This window comes from Sander lucioperca, chromosome 6 (genome assembly GCF_008315115.2).
Source record: "Sander lucioperca isolate FBNREF2018 chromosome 6, SLUC_FBN_1.2, whole genome shotgun sequence".
Lineage (NCBI taxonomy): Eukaryota > Metazoa > Chordata > Actinopteri > Perciformes > Percidae > Sander > Sander lucioperca.
The window spans coordinates 956,338-975,000 of NC_050178.1; the positions used below are offsets into that span (position 1 = coordinate 956,338).

Below are 18,663 nucleotides of genomic sequence, written 5' to 3' on the forward strand. Positions count from 1 at the left end.
GTGTGTGTGTGTGTGTGTGTGTGTGTGTGTGTGTGTGTGTGTGTGTGTGTGTGTGTGTGTGTGTGTGTGTTCGCTAAAGAGGGATGTTCTTTTTTTCCCCAAATGGGACTCAGGCTACATCCACACAACTGCATTTAAAGTGCTCATATTATGCTTTTGGCTTTTCCCCTTTCCTTTATTGTGTCCTATATCTTTTTTGTGCATGTTATAGGTTTACAAAGTGAAAAAGCCCAAAGTCCACCCCAAAGGGACTTACCATCTCCAACAGAAAACACTGTTCACAAACTGCTCCAAACAGCTCTATTGTAGTCCAGCCTTTACTTCAGAGACAAACGTGCGTCACTTTGTAACACACGTTATAATGCTCACCTAGCTGCTAGCATGGCACGCCCTCATACTCTGCTTCTGACCTTCTTACCGAGGTACTGCGCATGTGCGACTCCCAACAAAGATGGAACAGAAGTGAGATGCCTCACTCTGTAGCTAAAACAGAGAGCTGAACACACAGGGTGAAAAGAGGAGCTGCAGCAATATGTAGTACGACAAAAGTATGGTGTTTTCTGAAAATTAAACCATGTAAACCTATTCTGGTACAACCTCTAAATACAATTATGAACCTGAAAATGAGCATAATATGAGCACTTTAAGTTTTAGAATGCATTTCTTTTGCCATGTTTTACACCAACGAGGGTTGCTTCTTGCTTGTACAATTTACAGCACCAGTTCTCTGACAATCTCTTTCATATCCAATGTGTGTCTTTCGGTAAACTGACTGGATGCTCTCGCTGTTTCACTTCCTGCCCAGTTGTCTGAACGCCCCGCGGCTTGCGTGAAAGTAGACCTGCCGCGTGTCTTTAGCAGAGCGGAGAGCCGCTTCTGGGACGCGCCGTGACGCGGGTGCTGGGATATCAAGCATTGACTTGAATGGCCGCGTGAGCCAGCTGTGGTCCTGAGGGCCCAAGTGAGGAACAACTTCTGTAAAAAAAAAAAAAACCGTATTTCAGGATCCCACTTTCCTTTTTCTGCTGTCATTTATCGAGGGATGTGTTAGTGTTGCTCGGAGTCTTGTTGCAGTGTGGGAGTCGTAAGCGTTGGATGCATTGAGTGCTTTTGGAAGGCCGTCTCAATAAGAGTTGGACTCTGTTCATCGACGCTGGCAGTCAGTGGGTGTGTTTTATGCGTTTGTTTTCATACACAGAGACTGAACCCCAACGAGACTCTACAGCACACACAGTTTGGATGTGTGTATATTTGCGTTTGCTCTGTGTGACTCCGGTAATGCTTTGTTGCTACTGTGGAAGTTTATGTCACGATATTAAACACCTACACCACAGAGAAGTGACATTTATGTTCAAGCCACGGGAGGCTTGTAGCATCAACAGGCAGGAGTTAGCAGCATTTGGATGGTGAGTTGGCTCGGTTCCCTCCCTGAAAACACTCAGAAGAGTCTGAATCAGGTTTATTGGGAAGAAGGTTTTCACTTAAAATGAATGTGCCGTGTTATTATGGCACTTAATAATAGAAAAGATAGATAAGAAGTTTTCACATGTTCTGACATTTTATAGACCAAACAACTAATCGATTTAATCGTGAAAATATTCAACAGATGAATCGACCAATGAAAATAATCCGTTAGTTGCAGCTCTACTTGAAACATGGCTGATACTAGGTAAAAAAATTTAAATAATCCGAGCATTTCTCATATTTGTAACATAATTGTCGTGAGTAAACATGCATGCTTAAATAGGATAGTGAGTGATAAGGATTTCAAGGTATTAATCACATTTTTTTTCTTTGATGTAGGGCTGGGCGATAAATCGATTTTATCGATTAACTCGAATGTGTAGTTAACGTCGATTTGTTTAAATGAAAATCGATCCACCTTAACATCCGCCGACGCTCCCCTCTGGGCTCCCGTAGCTCCGAACGGGCTCAGCCCTCACCCCGCACGTTTGCCATAGAGATACACAAACAACATGGCAGCGACAGGGACTAACATTAATTCTTTTCTTAACTAGTAGTTTCATTACTTAATTATCCGTAATCTCCGCCGAAATGACCGGCAGCTCGCGGTGCTGTGTCCCCGGCTGAGAGTCCCCTATTCTCGGATAACTGAACCACCAGGTACCGCTGACCTAAAGGACCACCATGCGGGGCACCAGAGGCGGTGTTGAGGAACTCTTTTGTGGCTCAACACATCTACTAAATGCTGCTGATACGACCGAGCTGTGATGGAGGTCTGTAGCGGCTTAAACAACTAGCGATCGCTGCTCTGTAGCACGGAGCTCCTCTTCGACGTTTGTTTCTACCGCTAGTTACTACGAAGGAGCTTGCTACAGGTATGCTACATTCAAGAGACCATGGGATGTTAATGTACGTTACTCAGCAACAGGTGGAAATAGGGGCAAGGTTGCGAAATAACGTTAAAATGATTTGAACTATTAGCGAGGAACGAGAAGTGAATTACCTGTATGTGTGAAAACAGCTTTATCTCACGCATCCGTTTGTTTGTTGTTGAATATATAGCCCATCAAAAAAAGGGAAAACACTCAAACCAATTTATATTTCCACAAAATTGGCATGAATAATCATAATGGTATACATGCCCTATGTGTGTGTGTGAGTCAAAACAAAATAAAGTTAAAACTTGTTTTGAACAATTTCTTTGTCATCTGCAGATTGATTTTAAGTAGGGGGAGAAAAAATCGATTTAAATCTTAAATCGGATTTTTTTGGAAAAAATCTGGGATTTTATTTTTAGGTCATATCGCCCAGCCCTACTTTGATGCAAGATGTTGTTGACACTTTTAACAATGTTAATGTCTAAATATAGAAACATCGTTATAGTCATTTATACCACAACATACAAACATGTATACATATTCCAGTATTATGTGCACATACAGGTGGCGTATCCATGGGTAAATCTTTAAATGTGTACATTTAGATGACAATTTGAGCGGGCTCACATTCTGTGACGGACACACAGAATACTAAAAACTATTAAAACAAATTCCTGAAGGCCTCTCTCCATTTCTCTCTTATTGATGGTTAGACGGCCAACGCAACTTGTTTTGTTTCCGGTTGGCAACCTCTACTTCTTCTACTCTGTTCACTGGCAGATTACAGTCATGCGCAGCCTATAGCGGCAAACTTCTAGCCGAGTTTATTCGCTCGAAAGCAGTTGATGGAAACGCAGCCAACTCCCATTTCTTTTTCTTTTTTTGAAACATTTCAAAAGTTTGCCTAATATTCGCTTGACAGTTGAATTGTAAAAACACAGCTAGTGACTACTAATAAATCTCTGACACACACACACACACACTGTGGTCAAGTTTGGGACACACACAGTCTCCTGTCTGATGTCCTACTATTAAGTTAGAATGGATCTCCACTGCTGGCAGTTCAAACCGCATTAACACAGGAACATTTAGAGTTTATAATTACCTTAGTATTTTGTGTGTGTGTGTGTGTGTGTGTGTGTGTGTGTGTGTGTGTCAGACTAATGACCACAGTCTGATGCTGAAGGGTGCCTTGAGGATCGAGATAAGCTATTAGATCAGGTATTGATCCTCCCTAATGGTCCTGGAAAATAAAAAGCCTTTTAATTTACGCTGATTAGCCACTGAGCCTCACTCCCTAGAAACCTCTCTGTCGCACTCCTCTGTCGTTGTCTTAGGAAAAAGGAAATTCCTTGTTTGCCAAGTACAGTTTACCTATAAGAGGATTGTATTCCCTGCATTTAACCCATCCGGACTATTTAGGAGCAGTAGGCAGCCGTATTCCAACAACCGGGGACTAAGTACCTTCCTCAAAGGCATTGGCCCGGAGTTACCTAGCATGCATGTCTTTTAGGGTGTGGGGAAAACCTGAGCACCCGGAGGAAAGCCACATAAACACGAAAGAGAACGTGCAAAACTCCCCACCGGGGTTGGAACCCAGCACCTGATGGATTTATTAAATGATAGATATTAGGGCTGCACGATATGAGGAAATATGTAATAACGTTGAATATTGCGATAAGTGTACTCAGTTCTGCTTTTCCGCTGCTTTCAGTATTCTGCTAACATACAACAAATGTCCATCATTCTTTTATTGAACAAATTGAAGGTTAAACTGAACACAAAAGGCACCACTAAAAAAAGTTTTCCTACTGATTCTCACATAAACACGGAGAGAACATGCAAACGCACACAGAAAGGCCTTCTCACCGGGGGTTCGAACCAAGGACCTTCTTGCTGTGAGGCAGGGTGGATTTATTAACCCTCAGAACCCGACCGCGTCGTAGACGACACAAAACGGCACCTCTGATTAATATTTAGATAATTTGATAATGGTTTAATGTAGAAACTTACAGATTTTTGCTGCTAAAAGCTAAGGAGTTAGCCACCACGGGGGTGTCTTTGTAGCCTTTACAGAAGGTTTTCTATCCAGCCTGGAAGTTGTGCCTCTTTTCAGAGTTGTTCAGCAATAGATCCAAACGCTTATATACAAGATTTATCCACTTGATGTCCATAATTTATCAATTTTCCGTCATTTTTGCCGCTAGCTCGATGCTAGCTGCCATTTTACAAAGAGAGTCAAAGAGTATGTGCAGTGGAAAGATGCATCACTCCACCGAATCCAAGCGAGAACAAAGGCTATAGAGTGAAAGATAGATCACTCCAGTTTATTACCGTTCTACAGAGAAGATTGTTTTGAGATTTGGCATATATTTGGGCCTTTTTTGAAGAAATGTAAATAGTTTGTCCTTTTACATGAGTTATAATGTTCATTATGTTTATTTTTGCACTGCGTGACTCCAAATATATAGGAGAACTGTTTCAGAACATTGCTGTGTGTGTGATTTCAATAAATATGACATTATTATTTGATTATTGGCATAAGTGAATGTCATGAGGGCAAAAGCGTCTGGACTTTTTTTGAAAAAATGTATGTATTTAGTCAACTGTATAAGTTATAATGTTTATTTTTTCACAGTTTGACTCCCAAGACATATGGGAACTGATTTAGGCAGGAGATTGGCTTTGCTTTTATTGATCTGTCTGTGATATCAATATATATCTGTGAGATTCATGTTCCGTTTTATTTATTTATTTGTCTTTAAGGTCATACAACCTATTTTTACATTCAAGTGACCTCACTGCAGCACAAATATTCTAATAGCCCAGTTTTTCCTGAAAAATGATGATGAGCTTTTTTAGAAAATAAAACCAGACGGACAATGAACTGTAAAAATGCCCTTAGTGCTGTTAGGGTTAAATGAGAAATATTAGGGGCTGCAGGACACGAGGAAAATATGCAATATGCGATAGCGTTGAATATCCAGATAACGATATTACTTGCGATAAATCAACAGATTTTAAAGTGTACTCAGTTCTGCCTTTCTGATAGTTTCAGTATTCTGCTAAAATGCAACAACTTGCTTGTTGACTTAAAAACACAAAAGGAAATCATTTCCAACATTCTTTTATTGAACAAATTGAACATTAAACTGAACGTAAAAGGCACCACTAAAAAAGTGGCAGTTACATTTTAAAGTGTAGTTTTCTACTCATTCTCTCTTTTTCTTTTACTAACTTAAAAAAAAATCTCTGAGTGTCTTTTGTGCTATGTCGCAGCCTTTCGCGATGTGCTTACTGCGCAAGTTGATTTCCCCTGATGACGATAAAAAAAAAAAAATCTTTATTGTGCAGCCCTAATAGATACAGTATGTATAAGGTAAGCCAGCCATCTAATGGTTCTAATCGTCTCGCTCTACATTATCCCTTACATCATTTAAAGGTGCTCTAAGCGATGTTGGGTGACGGCACTTCTTGTTGACGTTCGAAGTATTTTCAAACAAAACGAGGCTAGCTCGCCCCTCCCTCCTCCTCATCCCGTCCCCTCTCCCTCCCTTCCGTGCGCTAACCCCCCCCAACCCCCACCCCCAAATCCTTCTTGTCAGTTATTGACTGGAATGCTGGAAGACTGTTTATGTTGTGTAGTGCAGGTTAGTTTATTTTTGTTGGCGTTTGTGGAGCCCGGGGTGTCTACAGAGACAGCACTTTTTTACAGTGTGTTCAGGGGACAGGCAGCTAGCGGATAGTGAGGAGATGGTTGCTGTATGTAAAAACGAACAGTATCTGCTGTTAAGAGAATTCGACACAACATACTACACACACACACACACACACACACACACACACACAGTACATAGACTGTGTATCAATCTGCATGCTCATGTTGCATACAGAGACTGCCACTAGCCAACAGAATTGCACACTGCCCGTTGTAGAACACATCATAATAGTGGTCGTAATATGTGCAGTAAGGGTAAGCAGCCTTATCAACATGAAATCCTGTTAAAAGAAAGGCAAAAATATACATGTGTGTGATTTAGAGAAACAGCTTCACCTACCTTAAATGTCTCTAAAAGTCTTTATTAAGCCACTGTTGTGTAATCACATTGTAGAAGAGGCAGAGACACCGGTACGTACAGCAGGATTCACAACCAAGAGTTGTTTATTCAGTTACGCGAGAATAGATTTTGAAACTGAGCTGAAGGTGGAAAACAAATCTGGTGAAGATTTGTCAGACTGTTGTCACAGATCTTTTGACGGAGATCTCGTCTCTTTGCCGAGTCAGATAGATTTCATACTGTGACTCTTCCAGCAGCTGCTTTTCTTCAAATTGCAAGCCACGGTCTGATTTGATATGTCAAAAAGTAAATTTGATCTCTTTTGAAGTCTGTTAAATGAGAGGAAGGATTATGCGGTTTTAAGATATCAGTTCAGACATTTAAATCAGCTAAGCTTATGATATATTTATAGACTTTCATATCAATATGTAGTTTGTTCTTCTGCTCTTGCTGTCTCCAGACACAGACACATCAAACCGCAGCAAAAGACAAAATGTGGATGCAGTTAGATGCCGTTATGACCCTGTGTCTCCCACAAACACTGTTTGAACAGCAGCTGGCGGTCTGAAGTGTGAGTCATTCAGACTTTCCATTTGTTGTTTGAGATGCATTGAGATAGAACCATTACGTTGATTTAAATGAGTTATTTAAATGGACGTTTCCATCTCTCTGAGCTGCAACAATGTTCTCTAATCTTTAAATGCTTTGGAGGAGCCACATGTGATCTGAGCACGATGGCTGCATAGTGATTCTCATCCGCAAACATCCCGATCTTCTTCTTGTCAAAATACTTTTTCATGCCCCTAATCTTTGATTTTTTTAGCGTTCTGGCTGCTCTTTTGGAACTGTTCTAAAAGTCTATAACCCAGCCAATGCCGCGTGAGACCAAAAACTCCACTAAAATGCGTGGGGAGTCTGCTGCGGAAGTCACAACAACCATGGAGGAGACGCTGGCTGGCTACTCTGGTAGACGCGGCCTTGGAAAAACACTTTGCTCACGTACGGAACAACGATTTGATTCGCCACAGTCCAAATTTTCTCCTCTAAAAGAAGAAACGTGCACTACGCACAGATCACTCTGTTCTGTTGAAACATAACACTGTCTTTACCATACATGTTCTTATATAGTATCTTAGAAGTACAAACAGCAAAGTGAACTTTGCACACTCGACATGAATGCAAAAGTGTATTTTCTATTCCCTGTTTTGGTTTTTTTGGCCTTCACTTTAAGTTTAAACTGCAAAACCTTTTACTTTCCTGGTTTATGTTCAGCCCGGTTTAGAGGCTACTGCACTTGTGTGATTCTGTGGCCAGAGTAAAGCAATAACACTGCTGGAGTTAGACTTTAATCCTACTGAGGCCTGGACCAAACTGGAAACAGTTTCTCGTTTTTTCTCGGAACATTCTTTAACTAGCGTCATTGCACAGCGTTAAATCACTCCATGAAAAAAAGCTTTGATCCGATTCGCTCAATCGAAATCCATCTTCATTTTCAACCTGGAAAGTTCCACCGAGAAACGGCGAAGTTCATACTTTTTCATTCAAAGTAAACATGTCCGCTCCCCAGGGCGATGTGACTGCTGTGCGTTGACATCTGATCCGATTGGTAGAGAGGAGAGCCGATCAGTGTCGGAGCAGAGAAAACAAAGTAATGGGCTTTTCAGCGGGTGACTAACAGAAATGGCCAAAAACATTATTAGTAATCTCTTATTTTATTTCTTTATTGTCTTTTTGTTATCGGGCAGTCAAACTGCCTTTCATAGTGTTCATTTGTTTGATCAGTAGAGACAGAAAGAGAGAAAGATGAGGGGAGCTGAATGATGCCTCTAAAGTCACAAGGTTGTTTTGAGTTTGTGTATTGATTTATCAGCCGAGCCACTGCCGCACCCATTCGCCTTTTTCATAATGAAATCATCTTGTTCAGCTCCTTTTTTCCACATTCTGACAGCAGATGTTTGGGACTGCATGAAACGTTTCCATATCTCATTTTTAAACTTTCATAAATTTAATGAATAAATGTTTAAGAGGTTTGCATAAGTTTTCAATGTAGGATTAATCTGATCATGTACAATTTAAAAATCAGCTCAAATAACATTATATAACATCAATGTTTCCCTTATGTTTGAACTGTCATAAATGAGAAAATATTGCCGGGGTCAGCAGACAGTTCATGGACTCACAGCGGTCGGTGAGCTGCTGCCTAGTGAATATAGGGGAATCGTAATAGATATTTGGCGTTATTTTTGGAATAAAAAAATAAATAAAAATTCGCAACCGGTTGTAATCCTTACACATTCACATCGCTTTTTAACCGATTCACGATGCATCATTACATCCCTACAATTCAATTACATTTTATTCATAGTGTCAAATCCTAACAGGAGTTATCTCAGGACATTTTATAGTTGGAGTAGGTCTCGACCACGCTCTATAATTTACAGAGACCCAACAATTCCCCCAGTATTACACATTATAAATTAAATCTCGAATATGTGACGTCTCCAAAAAAAAGTCCTAATATGTTAAAAAAAAATAAAAAAAATAATTAAATAATAAATTAAATGATTAAATGTTTAAGAGGTTTGCAGAAGTTTTCAATGTAATCCTGTTTAGGATTAATCTGATCATGTACATTTTGAAATTCAGCTCAAATAACATTAAACAACATCAATGTTTTCCTTATGTTTGAACTGGCATAAAAAAAGAAAATGAATCAAAAATTGTTTGTATCGGGATTTTATTTTGCAGCGATTTTTAAGCTCGATTATTTTCCCTAGAATCTATATTTATTTATTTATTTTTTACCAATGATTCACCTCAATATTTTCTGTTTATACAGTACCGCCGACGGTAAACGATTATTTTAAATTTTTCACGGTAATTTTTTCTAATGAAAGAGTGCATAATCCTATCTTTGTGATTCTAAAATAAGGAAACAACACAGATAGCAATTAATGCTAATTAATTAACAACTGAACTGAAATCTACAACAGTATATTTTACAATGAAATAAAAACGTCTTAGAAAAAAGTAATTTAAGTTTTAATGTAAAAAAAAGTTTCCTAAAAATGTAGAAAATAAATAATAAATGTCCATCATAAGATTAACGGGAACCTGTGGTTAACTGTCTTTTCGGAGTTAAATTCCACAAGCGTGTCCTGCGGCTCGTCACACACACACACACACACACACACACAGCCGTAATATGTTTTAAGGGGAAAGTACATTAACACACAGTGGGCAGCCGCGGAAATATTAATAGGATTAAAAGACCGAAATAACCGACTTGGTAAAATTACGTCGGTTATAGGCTCTGAATTTCGGTTACGATTATTTTTCGATTAATCATCCAGCCCTACATGATACTGTATATTGTCTCCAAATGTGGATTATTCAACTTTTGTTTGAAAACCGCGCTACTCAATACTATCGAATCGCAATAAATGAAAATCGCAATACAAATCGAATCGGCGCCCATGTATCGTGAAAGAATTGAATCGGGACAAAAGCATATCGTCCCAGCCCTACCTACTTTGATGCATGTGCACAGAAAAAGGTTTTTCCATCCCTGTAACTAATCATCCAATTGCAATAACATATTTGGTTCACGTTGCTTCCAGTGAAAAGTCTCTTTTCCATTCCCTCATCATGCAGTCCCAAACATCTGCTGTCAGAATGTGGAAAAAAGGAGCTGAACAAGATGATTTCATTATGAAAAGACGAATGGCAGTGGCTCGGCTGATAAATCAATACACAAACTCAAAACAACCTTGTGATTTCTGAAGCATCATTCAGCTCCCCTCGTCTTTCTGTCTCTACTGATCAAACAAATGCAGCGAGAAAAACTAGAACATTCACTTGCAGGCGGAGAGAAAAGGTCACGTAGAAGTTTTCAAGCAACTTCTTTTTTTCTTTTTTCTACATCTCATTTTTCTCCCCTAGTTCACGCCGCAGTCTCAGTATTTATCAAGTAGAGATATTTTTTCATTAATCATCAAAACCTGGCCTCTCAGATATGGGGTTCGGACCAAATGTGGATGAGAACGTGTTTAAAGTCAGTTTTTACTTTTTCTTTATAAAACATTTAAACTCTACTACATTAAAATTTGACCAGTACAATGTCAGGTCAAATAGATAAAGTGGCTCCTTGTGTTTGTCAAAGTGCTCACAAGTCAAAGTCCTCAACTTCTTGTTCTCAGCGATGTTTCAGGCCGAAGTTTAGAGAGATAAATCATGTTTTAAACCCTCACGTCCTGCATGAGCACATTTAAATACACATGTTGTGGCTGTGTGGTTTTTAGAAGAAGCCTGTTTGAACAGAAGCTGGATCAACATATTCTTTACTTGAGTTACATAACAGACATTTTAGCTTTCCTTACTCAGGCACTGTGTGATTGTGAAGATCTTCAATAAACAATCATTATGTGTAGGGTTGGGTAACGTTTGGGTTTTAACCGATACCGGGGCTAAAAGGATACTTTTCAAAATGGTGCCGGTGCCTAAACCGATACTTAAAAAAAGCACAAAACGACAGTTGGCAACATTATGCAATAACAATAACTTATTTCACCAGTCAGTTGCTGTTAAACAGCAAAAAGATCATACAGAAATGATGATTTGATTGGAAGAATATATCCATGTATTAACATGAAGTCAACTGTAACACCTGACCACTACATGTTGCTGTTATCTAAGAGTGTGTGAAAGCTAGTTAGTCAAGTCAACTTTATTTATATAGAACATTTAAAACCTTATAAGTTGACACAAAGTGCTTTACAACCAAGGCAGATGGTTTGAAATCTGCCTCAATAGACAACATTGCATAGATAAAAAGTACATAAAAAAATGCGAGCACAGACGTTTAGCTAAAAGTAATGACTAAATGGTAGAAATATGTAGCTAAAAGTAATGACTATACAGTTTGAATGATTAGTAATGGAAAAAATAGCTAAAAGCTTAAATAAAAATTTAAAGGTTGAAATGGTTAGCTAAAAGTAATGGCTTAAAGTAACAATAATGGATATATGGTTGAAACATTCAGCTTCACAAGTAACCTTACTTGGTTACCTACCGTTATTTACATGAATAAATAACAATATCCACTTTTGGATGAGATTTAGAACAAACATTAGGAATCAAGGAAGGGTTACGTGAATTTATCTGACAGGGCTGTGGGGGGACCTCAGAACAAAAAGGTTGGTAACCACTGCTTTACAACAACAGCTTGAGTTTCTCGAGCTGCACTTGAATGTGCCATGAGCTCACGATTTGCAATTGAACGCACCTTGAAGTCCTGTCGGTGTTGTTTCTCCGACAGCTCTGAATCCGGCAGTGTCCACGGTGTCTCAAAGTGTAGCTTGTCTCCTCTGTGTCTTTAGCTGCAGACTGTTGTACGTCCCGGTGTTGGAATCCTTTCCAGTGAAATACAGCCACACGTTAAACTGTTTAGCTTGCAGCATTTTTAACCGGGTTCAAGCCAGCCGCTAACTAACGGTAGTCTAGCGTTACCTGCTGCCAAGTGTAGTCTTAACTAGCATCTCCTGCAGTGACGCATCTGTTGCTTGTTACGTCCGTTTCAGAGCACCAGAGGGACGTGCATGCTTTTCAGTGGCACCGAAATAAGACACCGGAATCTGCATAGTCATTCGGTCCCGTAGATACCGGTCGTTGAGGAACTGGAGCCATATTGGCACAGATTTTCAGTGCCCAACCAACGTGTGCACATTTTCTCACTTTGATAAATTTGTGGGCTTTCTTACCTTTTGACCTTTCCTCTTCAAGATGTGTGGCATTGACGCAGTTTTGATACTAATCATCACTGTAATAAGTACACTTGCACAGCATGAATGTATATATGCAGTACAAAAACGGAACTGCTCACTAGGTTCCTTGCCTCCACATGGGGTTGGCATAGCAACTAACAAAGCACAGCGGATCACAGTTTATAGGAATGTGAAGCACAGTTGGAAAGAGTCTTTGACCAGTCAGATAATTGCTCAACAACACCAGATACCAAACTAGAATCAAAGAGATGATGGATTTGGTCTGGCCTTCTTTCATCTGATTATGCTGAAAAACTCTCCAAATTCGGAAAGCTGTGGCTGGTTTCCTTAAACAATAACTTCTCAAAGGTCCACTTAGTCCACTGCGGAGGCATCTGGCAGCAGAAATGGAAAATAAACAGCCATTAATTCTTTTACTGGACTTTAAATTGATGTTGTGCCTGAATGAAAACAAACTACACAACCACAAGTGAGATCAGCGATGAGATGTTTGCCAACAACTTGGTGTCTCTGCATTAATCATCATTAACAATCTGCGAATACACACAGTGTAAATCTGTCTCTGACAAGTTCAACACATGGCTAACAGGTCTGAACAGATAGAGGCCCAGCAGGCGTGCCTCGTGGTTGCCCAGCCTGGTCAAGTAGCAAATAGTCTGGATTAACGGGAAGTATATTTTCAGGATAGAGCCTTGATAGAACATCAGGCTTTGCCTCTCACCTTCCACTTTCTCTGTGTTGCCGTCATTAAAATCTCTTTGCTTCGGGAAGCTACAACAACGTTTGAGCTACACGCATAAAATGGCAAGTTTTAAAGAATATTTGGTTCGTGCAACAAGGCAGGCCTGCTTGGTTCTTTTGGGGAATGATTGTGAAGATTTTACAAAGAATATGTCTAACTGGGGCATATATGTAGCAAAAGATATTCGTTTTAAAACGAAAACATAGTACAAGTGGTGTGAATGTAGCCTCAGTAACTCCACACAGCAATTGTTTCTACAGTTCACACTGTTTCTTTCACACAGACAGGATATCCTCCTACTCATTATCTTCATACATACAGCACAAATGTTCTTTTAACGTTACTCTTTATTTAAATTTTGATCTGGTGCAGTTTGGTGTTTGTTGAAAAAAGTTTTGTTGATTCTTCTTTGCTGTGCTTTTCAAAAAAAAATCCTCAGCGTTAATCATCTAGGTACATTTGAACTAGTTTACAAACGAGAACACCACAGTCAGCTATCTTCTATTTAACAATAAAGAAAACTATTTGGGATGTTTTCACATTTTAAATGCTTTCAATTCATAGAGAACTTGACTAAAAGTTGCAGTTTTATTCCTGTAGTTTAGAGTTGAACCAGTTTTATTTTTTAGAGAGCGCAAACTGTCCTGCATCTGTACCTCCCGTTGTACTGATTGACTTCTTAAAATGAGTTTTTTGGGAGAGTTTGATGCTTTTGAATCCCCTTTTTATAATTATTATGGATTATAGATAGAGGTGAAGTATTATAAACAGAATTAAAATGCCATTAAGAATTATGTTTCTGCTGAGAGAGACATGCTGGACAAACTGTACTTATATAACACTTGTGAATTTAATCAGATGAAGCACTATTATAATGGTTATTGGTCATAAAGAAATTGCTGACATTGTACATTTAAAAAATGTCACAATTTTTAATAAGGCTGTATTTTATTCATTTAGTAAGATTAAAGATGAAGATGCCAGCCACACCCGGCTGCTAACTTTGTCTCCCCCCCTCTGTGTCTTTTATGTTTTATAGATCAGGGATATGTTGAAGCCTCTATCGTCTTTTTCGTTTTCTGTTGCAACTGAGTTTTAAAAGTCTCATTTCTGAGCACCTTCTCCAAGTGACTCACCCGTATTGATCAACAATTTAATTGATTTAGTGCAGACATATTATGGTAATGTTGTTCCGCACTTATTGCCGTTTTAATAATGCAACGCCTCACTGATCCTGAAAGGGAAATTCTCTTTGTTTGCCCGTTCACGCTCAGGTTGGAGTGCAGTAAGCACCATCTATCTGTTGAGGATTCTGAGACACTTAAAGCAGGATGAACACCTACTATGATTTGTGTGTGCACCCACATCTTTCGGTTGAAGGAAGTTTCCTACAGTTGTCTGAATTTAAACACGGATTCCAAAATTTCATTTAACAATCCTTTTTGGGGACACCGAAAATAGTGTCAGGTTACAAATTTTTTCAGTGTCCGTTGTTTTTCAGTCTTTTTCTTCAGATTCAACTTTCTGTCACTGTTTTGGCGTGGGGTGGTCTGAGGGGAGGGGGGACGGAGAGCGTGATTTACATGTAATCTGGAGAGAACGTCCGTCTTCTGGACTCGCCCCGAAGCCTGGCTTCCCTACTGTGTATTATATATTCAATTAAACGTTATCTGTAGATATAACAAGTACTCAAGCCTAGAAATAATTCATAATAAATGCACAATAATAGACACACAAAAGAAATCCCCCATATATTTAATGGACTGTCCCTCCTCTTTGTACAAAGCTGAAGTGACGTTTTTTTTTCTCCGTAATCTGCAGAATGAAATGTTTATTGTCACGATTCATCTCGTAGTTGGTTGGTTTGGTTTTCAGGCTTTAAACAAGTTCCACCGATTTTTAAGAATTTCAACTTGGTACCAAAGTATCGGTTCTCGTGACATCCCTACATGTAAATGATGTAAACATAAATATTTCACAAATCTTTTTAACTCTAATATGAAAAAAATATTACAGAATGGTCTAATAGCAATAGTTTTTAAATAATTGCTGTTTCTTTGTTTACCCTCAATTAATTGCCAACAATAGCTAAGTTCCCAAGGGGTATACCTGTTGATGGTTTTGTCAATTGTATGTTCATTTAAGAAAAAAATACGATGTTTTATGATAATAAAGAGGCGCGATTTACTTTAGAGTACCTGTGTTATTACATTATCTGGTCACATGACACTGATATAACCAAAAGATGAATCCTGGGATTCATTCAATACTTTGTTTGAAAAAGTAATAAATAAATACATTATTTTTTACATTTCACTGAAAGAGACCATTATATTGTTAATCGCAATTATTTCTGAGACAATTAATTGCACAGCAAAATTTGGAATTGTTACAGCTCTACTCTAATATAAGCTGCGACCTAATGTTAAGAACAAAATGTATTCCATGTTTGAGTCTTTTATTACCTCATCCAGAAGTATAAAATGTAACCCAATATACCATCCAAGTCGACATCCTCCTGCAAGAAGAGCAGTGGATGTACTACGCGTCAATGACTATGTTTACATGCACATAATATTCCAGGTTTTGCCCTAATTCCTAAAAAGATGATATTCTGACTAAGCTGTTTACACGGCGGACTTGTTGGACCGTGCGAACACAGCGTCCCTCTTTCATTCCTTCAACCAGCTTCTCAAAAAGGTCAGCGTAGCGATGTGTGCGAATCTCAAAAACCTGTTGATATCCAAGTCTTTGATAAGGTTTAAAAGTTGCTGTGTTTCTCCTTCTTATCGGGTCTGCAGCCTTGCAAACTGTTGGCTGGTTGGTTTGTTTACAGCAACCATAGCAACGCACAGAGCTGACAATAAGCCGTAAACTGCGGTAAAAACCCCGATCGAGACGCGTATTCCGAATGCGCTGCATACATGTCCAAAGAATGCCTCTAAAGCCCGAATAATACCGGAATAACCCCACATTAATCGCAAAATGCTGTATTCGGAAAAAGGCCTTATTCGGAATAGCCAACCTGAATATGCTGTTTACATGACCCGTATCAAATTCTGAATATTGTGATATTCGGAATAATAGTGGAATATTGGTGTGCATGTAAACGTATTGAATCACTGTGTGTTGACTCTGAAACTTGATATATAATGAATAACGTTTACTTATACGCTATGAACTCACAGTGGATGTTTCTGTAAACTCTTGTACTACAAACATGGTTCAGCTTCGTTCTCACCAAGACAGATTCCTGTGTGCCTGCTCTCGTGAAGTAAATGTTGATTGTGTGTCTCACAGGGAGAGACGAGACGATGCAGCCAGCCAAGCCGTCCTTCCTCGAGTATTTTGAGCAGAAAGAGAAGGAGGCCAACAGTCAAAATGACGGAGGAGGAAGAGGACAAAACAACGCAGACAACCGCAAACTGCCCGCTGAAGGAGACTTTGAAGTGGTGAGTTACAAGAAGCTGTGTGTGTGTGTGTGTGTGTGTGTGTGTGTGTGTGTGTGTGTGTGTGTGTGTGTGTGTGTGTGTGTGTGTGTGTGTGTGTGTGTGTGTGTGTGTGTGTGTGCGCGCACGCGCGTGTGAGTTCACTGTGAAGTCAAGGTCACGTCATTGAACCAGTTTTGCATTCTGATGCAAACGACCCCACCAACAATTTCCGTTATCGTCATTGCCGTGAACACACATCATAGTTGGATTTTTGATTAACCACCAAAAAACATAACAATAAAATAGATAGAAAGGCCGTGCCTTTTCAAATCAACATCTGGCCGGCTTGGGCCTTTCTGTGTGGAGTCTACATGTTCTCCCCGTGACAACATTATGGAAAGGATCCCTACGGAGATGGACCTTTTAAAACGTCTTTGAGACCTTTCTGTTTAACCAGAAACAGCTCTGAAGTCGCAAGCGCTAAACCCACCAGACTCCATTTAAAAAAGCAATACTTTAAGCGTGTATAGAGCCACGTGTAAAACGGTAAACTGTGTTTATTTCAACCAAAACTGATTGTGATGGTTGGAAAAGTGGAAAGACGACCCAAAACGTTTTTTCATAGTTTTATTTTGTTTCTGTCGACCTTGAATGGAGTGTATTTTAGGATACTAAAATTACTGTTTATTTACATGGAGTCTGGTGGGTTTAGCGAACGCAATTTCGCGGATGTTTTTATGTTTAAAAAAAGGATCTTACTCTTTAACAGAAAGGTCGACCTCCTTAGAAATCCTTTCCATAATGGTGTCAGACACTTAAAACATTAATCTGAGCCTGTCAGTGGCAAAATGAGCTTTGCTGCTTCTAAACTGATTCCCAGTCTACAGTCCCAAACTTTTTATCAACCAACCTGTTTATATTAACGTTTTTTTTTAACGTGGCTTTTAAATTGCTTACGAAATACTTTGGCACTATCCATGATACAGGCTGATGCCTCTGTGAAAAGCACATTACAGTGAGTGGAGAAGGAGAGCTTGTTTGTCTTGCTTAAGGACATTTAAGCAGGACAAATGGCTGCCCTTGCTGCTGCTGGAATTAAATATTAAATATGTGACCTTTTTAAATACGAGGTGGTTTCTCTTAGCAGACCACCAGGCTGCCTGTTCAGCTTCAGATATTCAGAGGGCACTGAAGCCTCTTCTTTCAGAAAGGGATATCGGGACAATTAACCTTTTATTTCCCAAATAACAACCATTTCTTGACAGTTTGGTTATTAAAAGGAACAAAAATAGTTTTTTACTGCAGTTATTTTGGGGGATTTAGCAGTGGTGCTTAAATGCCGGTAAATGTTGAATTGTACCCTGGTGTTTGGGCATGTAGTCGTTGTCTAAGTATGCATCTATAAAAGAAACAAAGCTTTGTGTGTGCATCACGGTGAAGTTGCGCACACACACACACACACACACACACACACACACACACACACACACACAGCGCAGCAGGCAGAGGCGGGGTCTTTTCCGAGTCTAATAAAGCCCCGTCTGTGTTGAGCAAAACATTACGTGAATTACTACGAGAATGGACGTGCATTTAATATAGGAAAAGTGCACAAGTATTAGCATCATTTGTTGTTGTTGTATGTGACGCTAAGGTCTAGTGACGATGCTATAAAGACCGTTGCCGTGCTTGCGTCACTCCCTTACCCCTCCTACCAGTCCCTATGGCCACTTGGCCAGTGGGAATGCAAACGGGAAAAAAGATTTTGGGGGAGAGTAGTTCTTAGAACTGCTTAGAAGTGTACTTTTCCTCTAAAAAGTACAAGTACTATCCGATTGGAAAGCACCTATGGTCGCAGACTGGACAGGGCGGAGTCACGTGACTACACACGCGGCGGCCGTAATATGTTTTAAGGGGAAAGTACATTAACACACAGTGGGCAGCCGCGGAAATATTAATAGGATTAAAAGACCGAAATTACCGACTTGGTAAAATTACGTCGGTTATAGGCTCTGAATTTCGGTTACGATTATTTTTCGATTAATCATCCAGCCCTACATGATACTGTATATACACACACACACACACACACACACACACACACACACACACATATACACACACACACACGTACCTATTGAGACTTACTTCTTTGCCCATGTGCATTTGAAGTTGTTAAACTAACAGACAGTGACAGGTAACTGCTGGATGAACCTGATTTCCACTCTTGTTCTCCTGGATTTTTCATACTGTTAACTGTGAACATGCATGCTGTCACAAATACACACACACACACACACACACACACAC

General features: G+C 39.5%; 1 protein-coding gene across 2 annotated transcripts in view; it reads left to right on the forward strand.

Annotated features, from left to right (window-relative positions):
* The window catches only part of LOC116050258 (serine/threonine-protein kinase 4-like), a 50,654-nt gene that overhangs the window by 21,471 nt on the left and 10,520 nt on the right, over positions 1–18,663 (forward strand). For both annotated transcript variants that reach the window (XR_004897624.1, XM_031300237.2), the window contains exon 10: positions 16,226–16,377. Coding sequence is in view for 1 of the 2 variants with exons in the window: in XM_031300237.2 (XP_031156097.1) it covers positions 16,226–16,377 (152 nt within the window). In the remaining variant the exon portion in view is untranslated. The remainder of the gene's footprint in view (positions 1–16,225; positions 16,378–18,663) is intronic.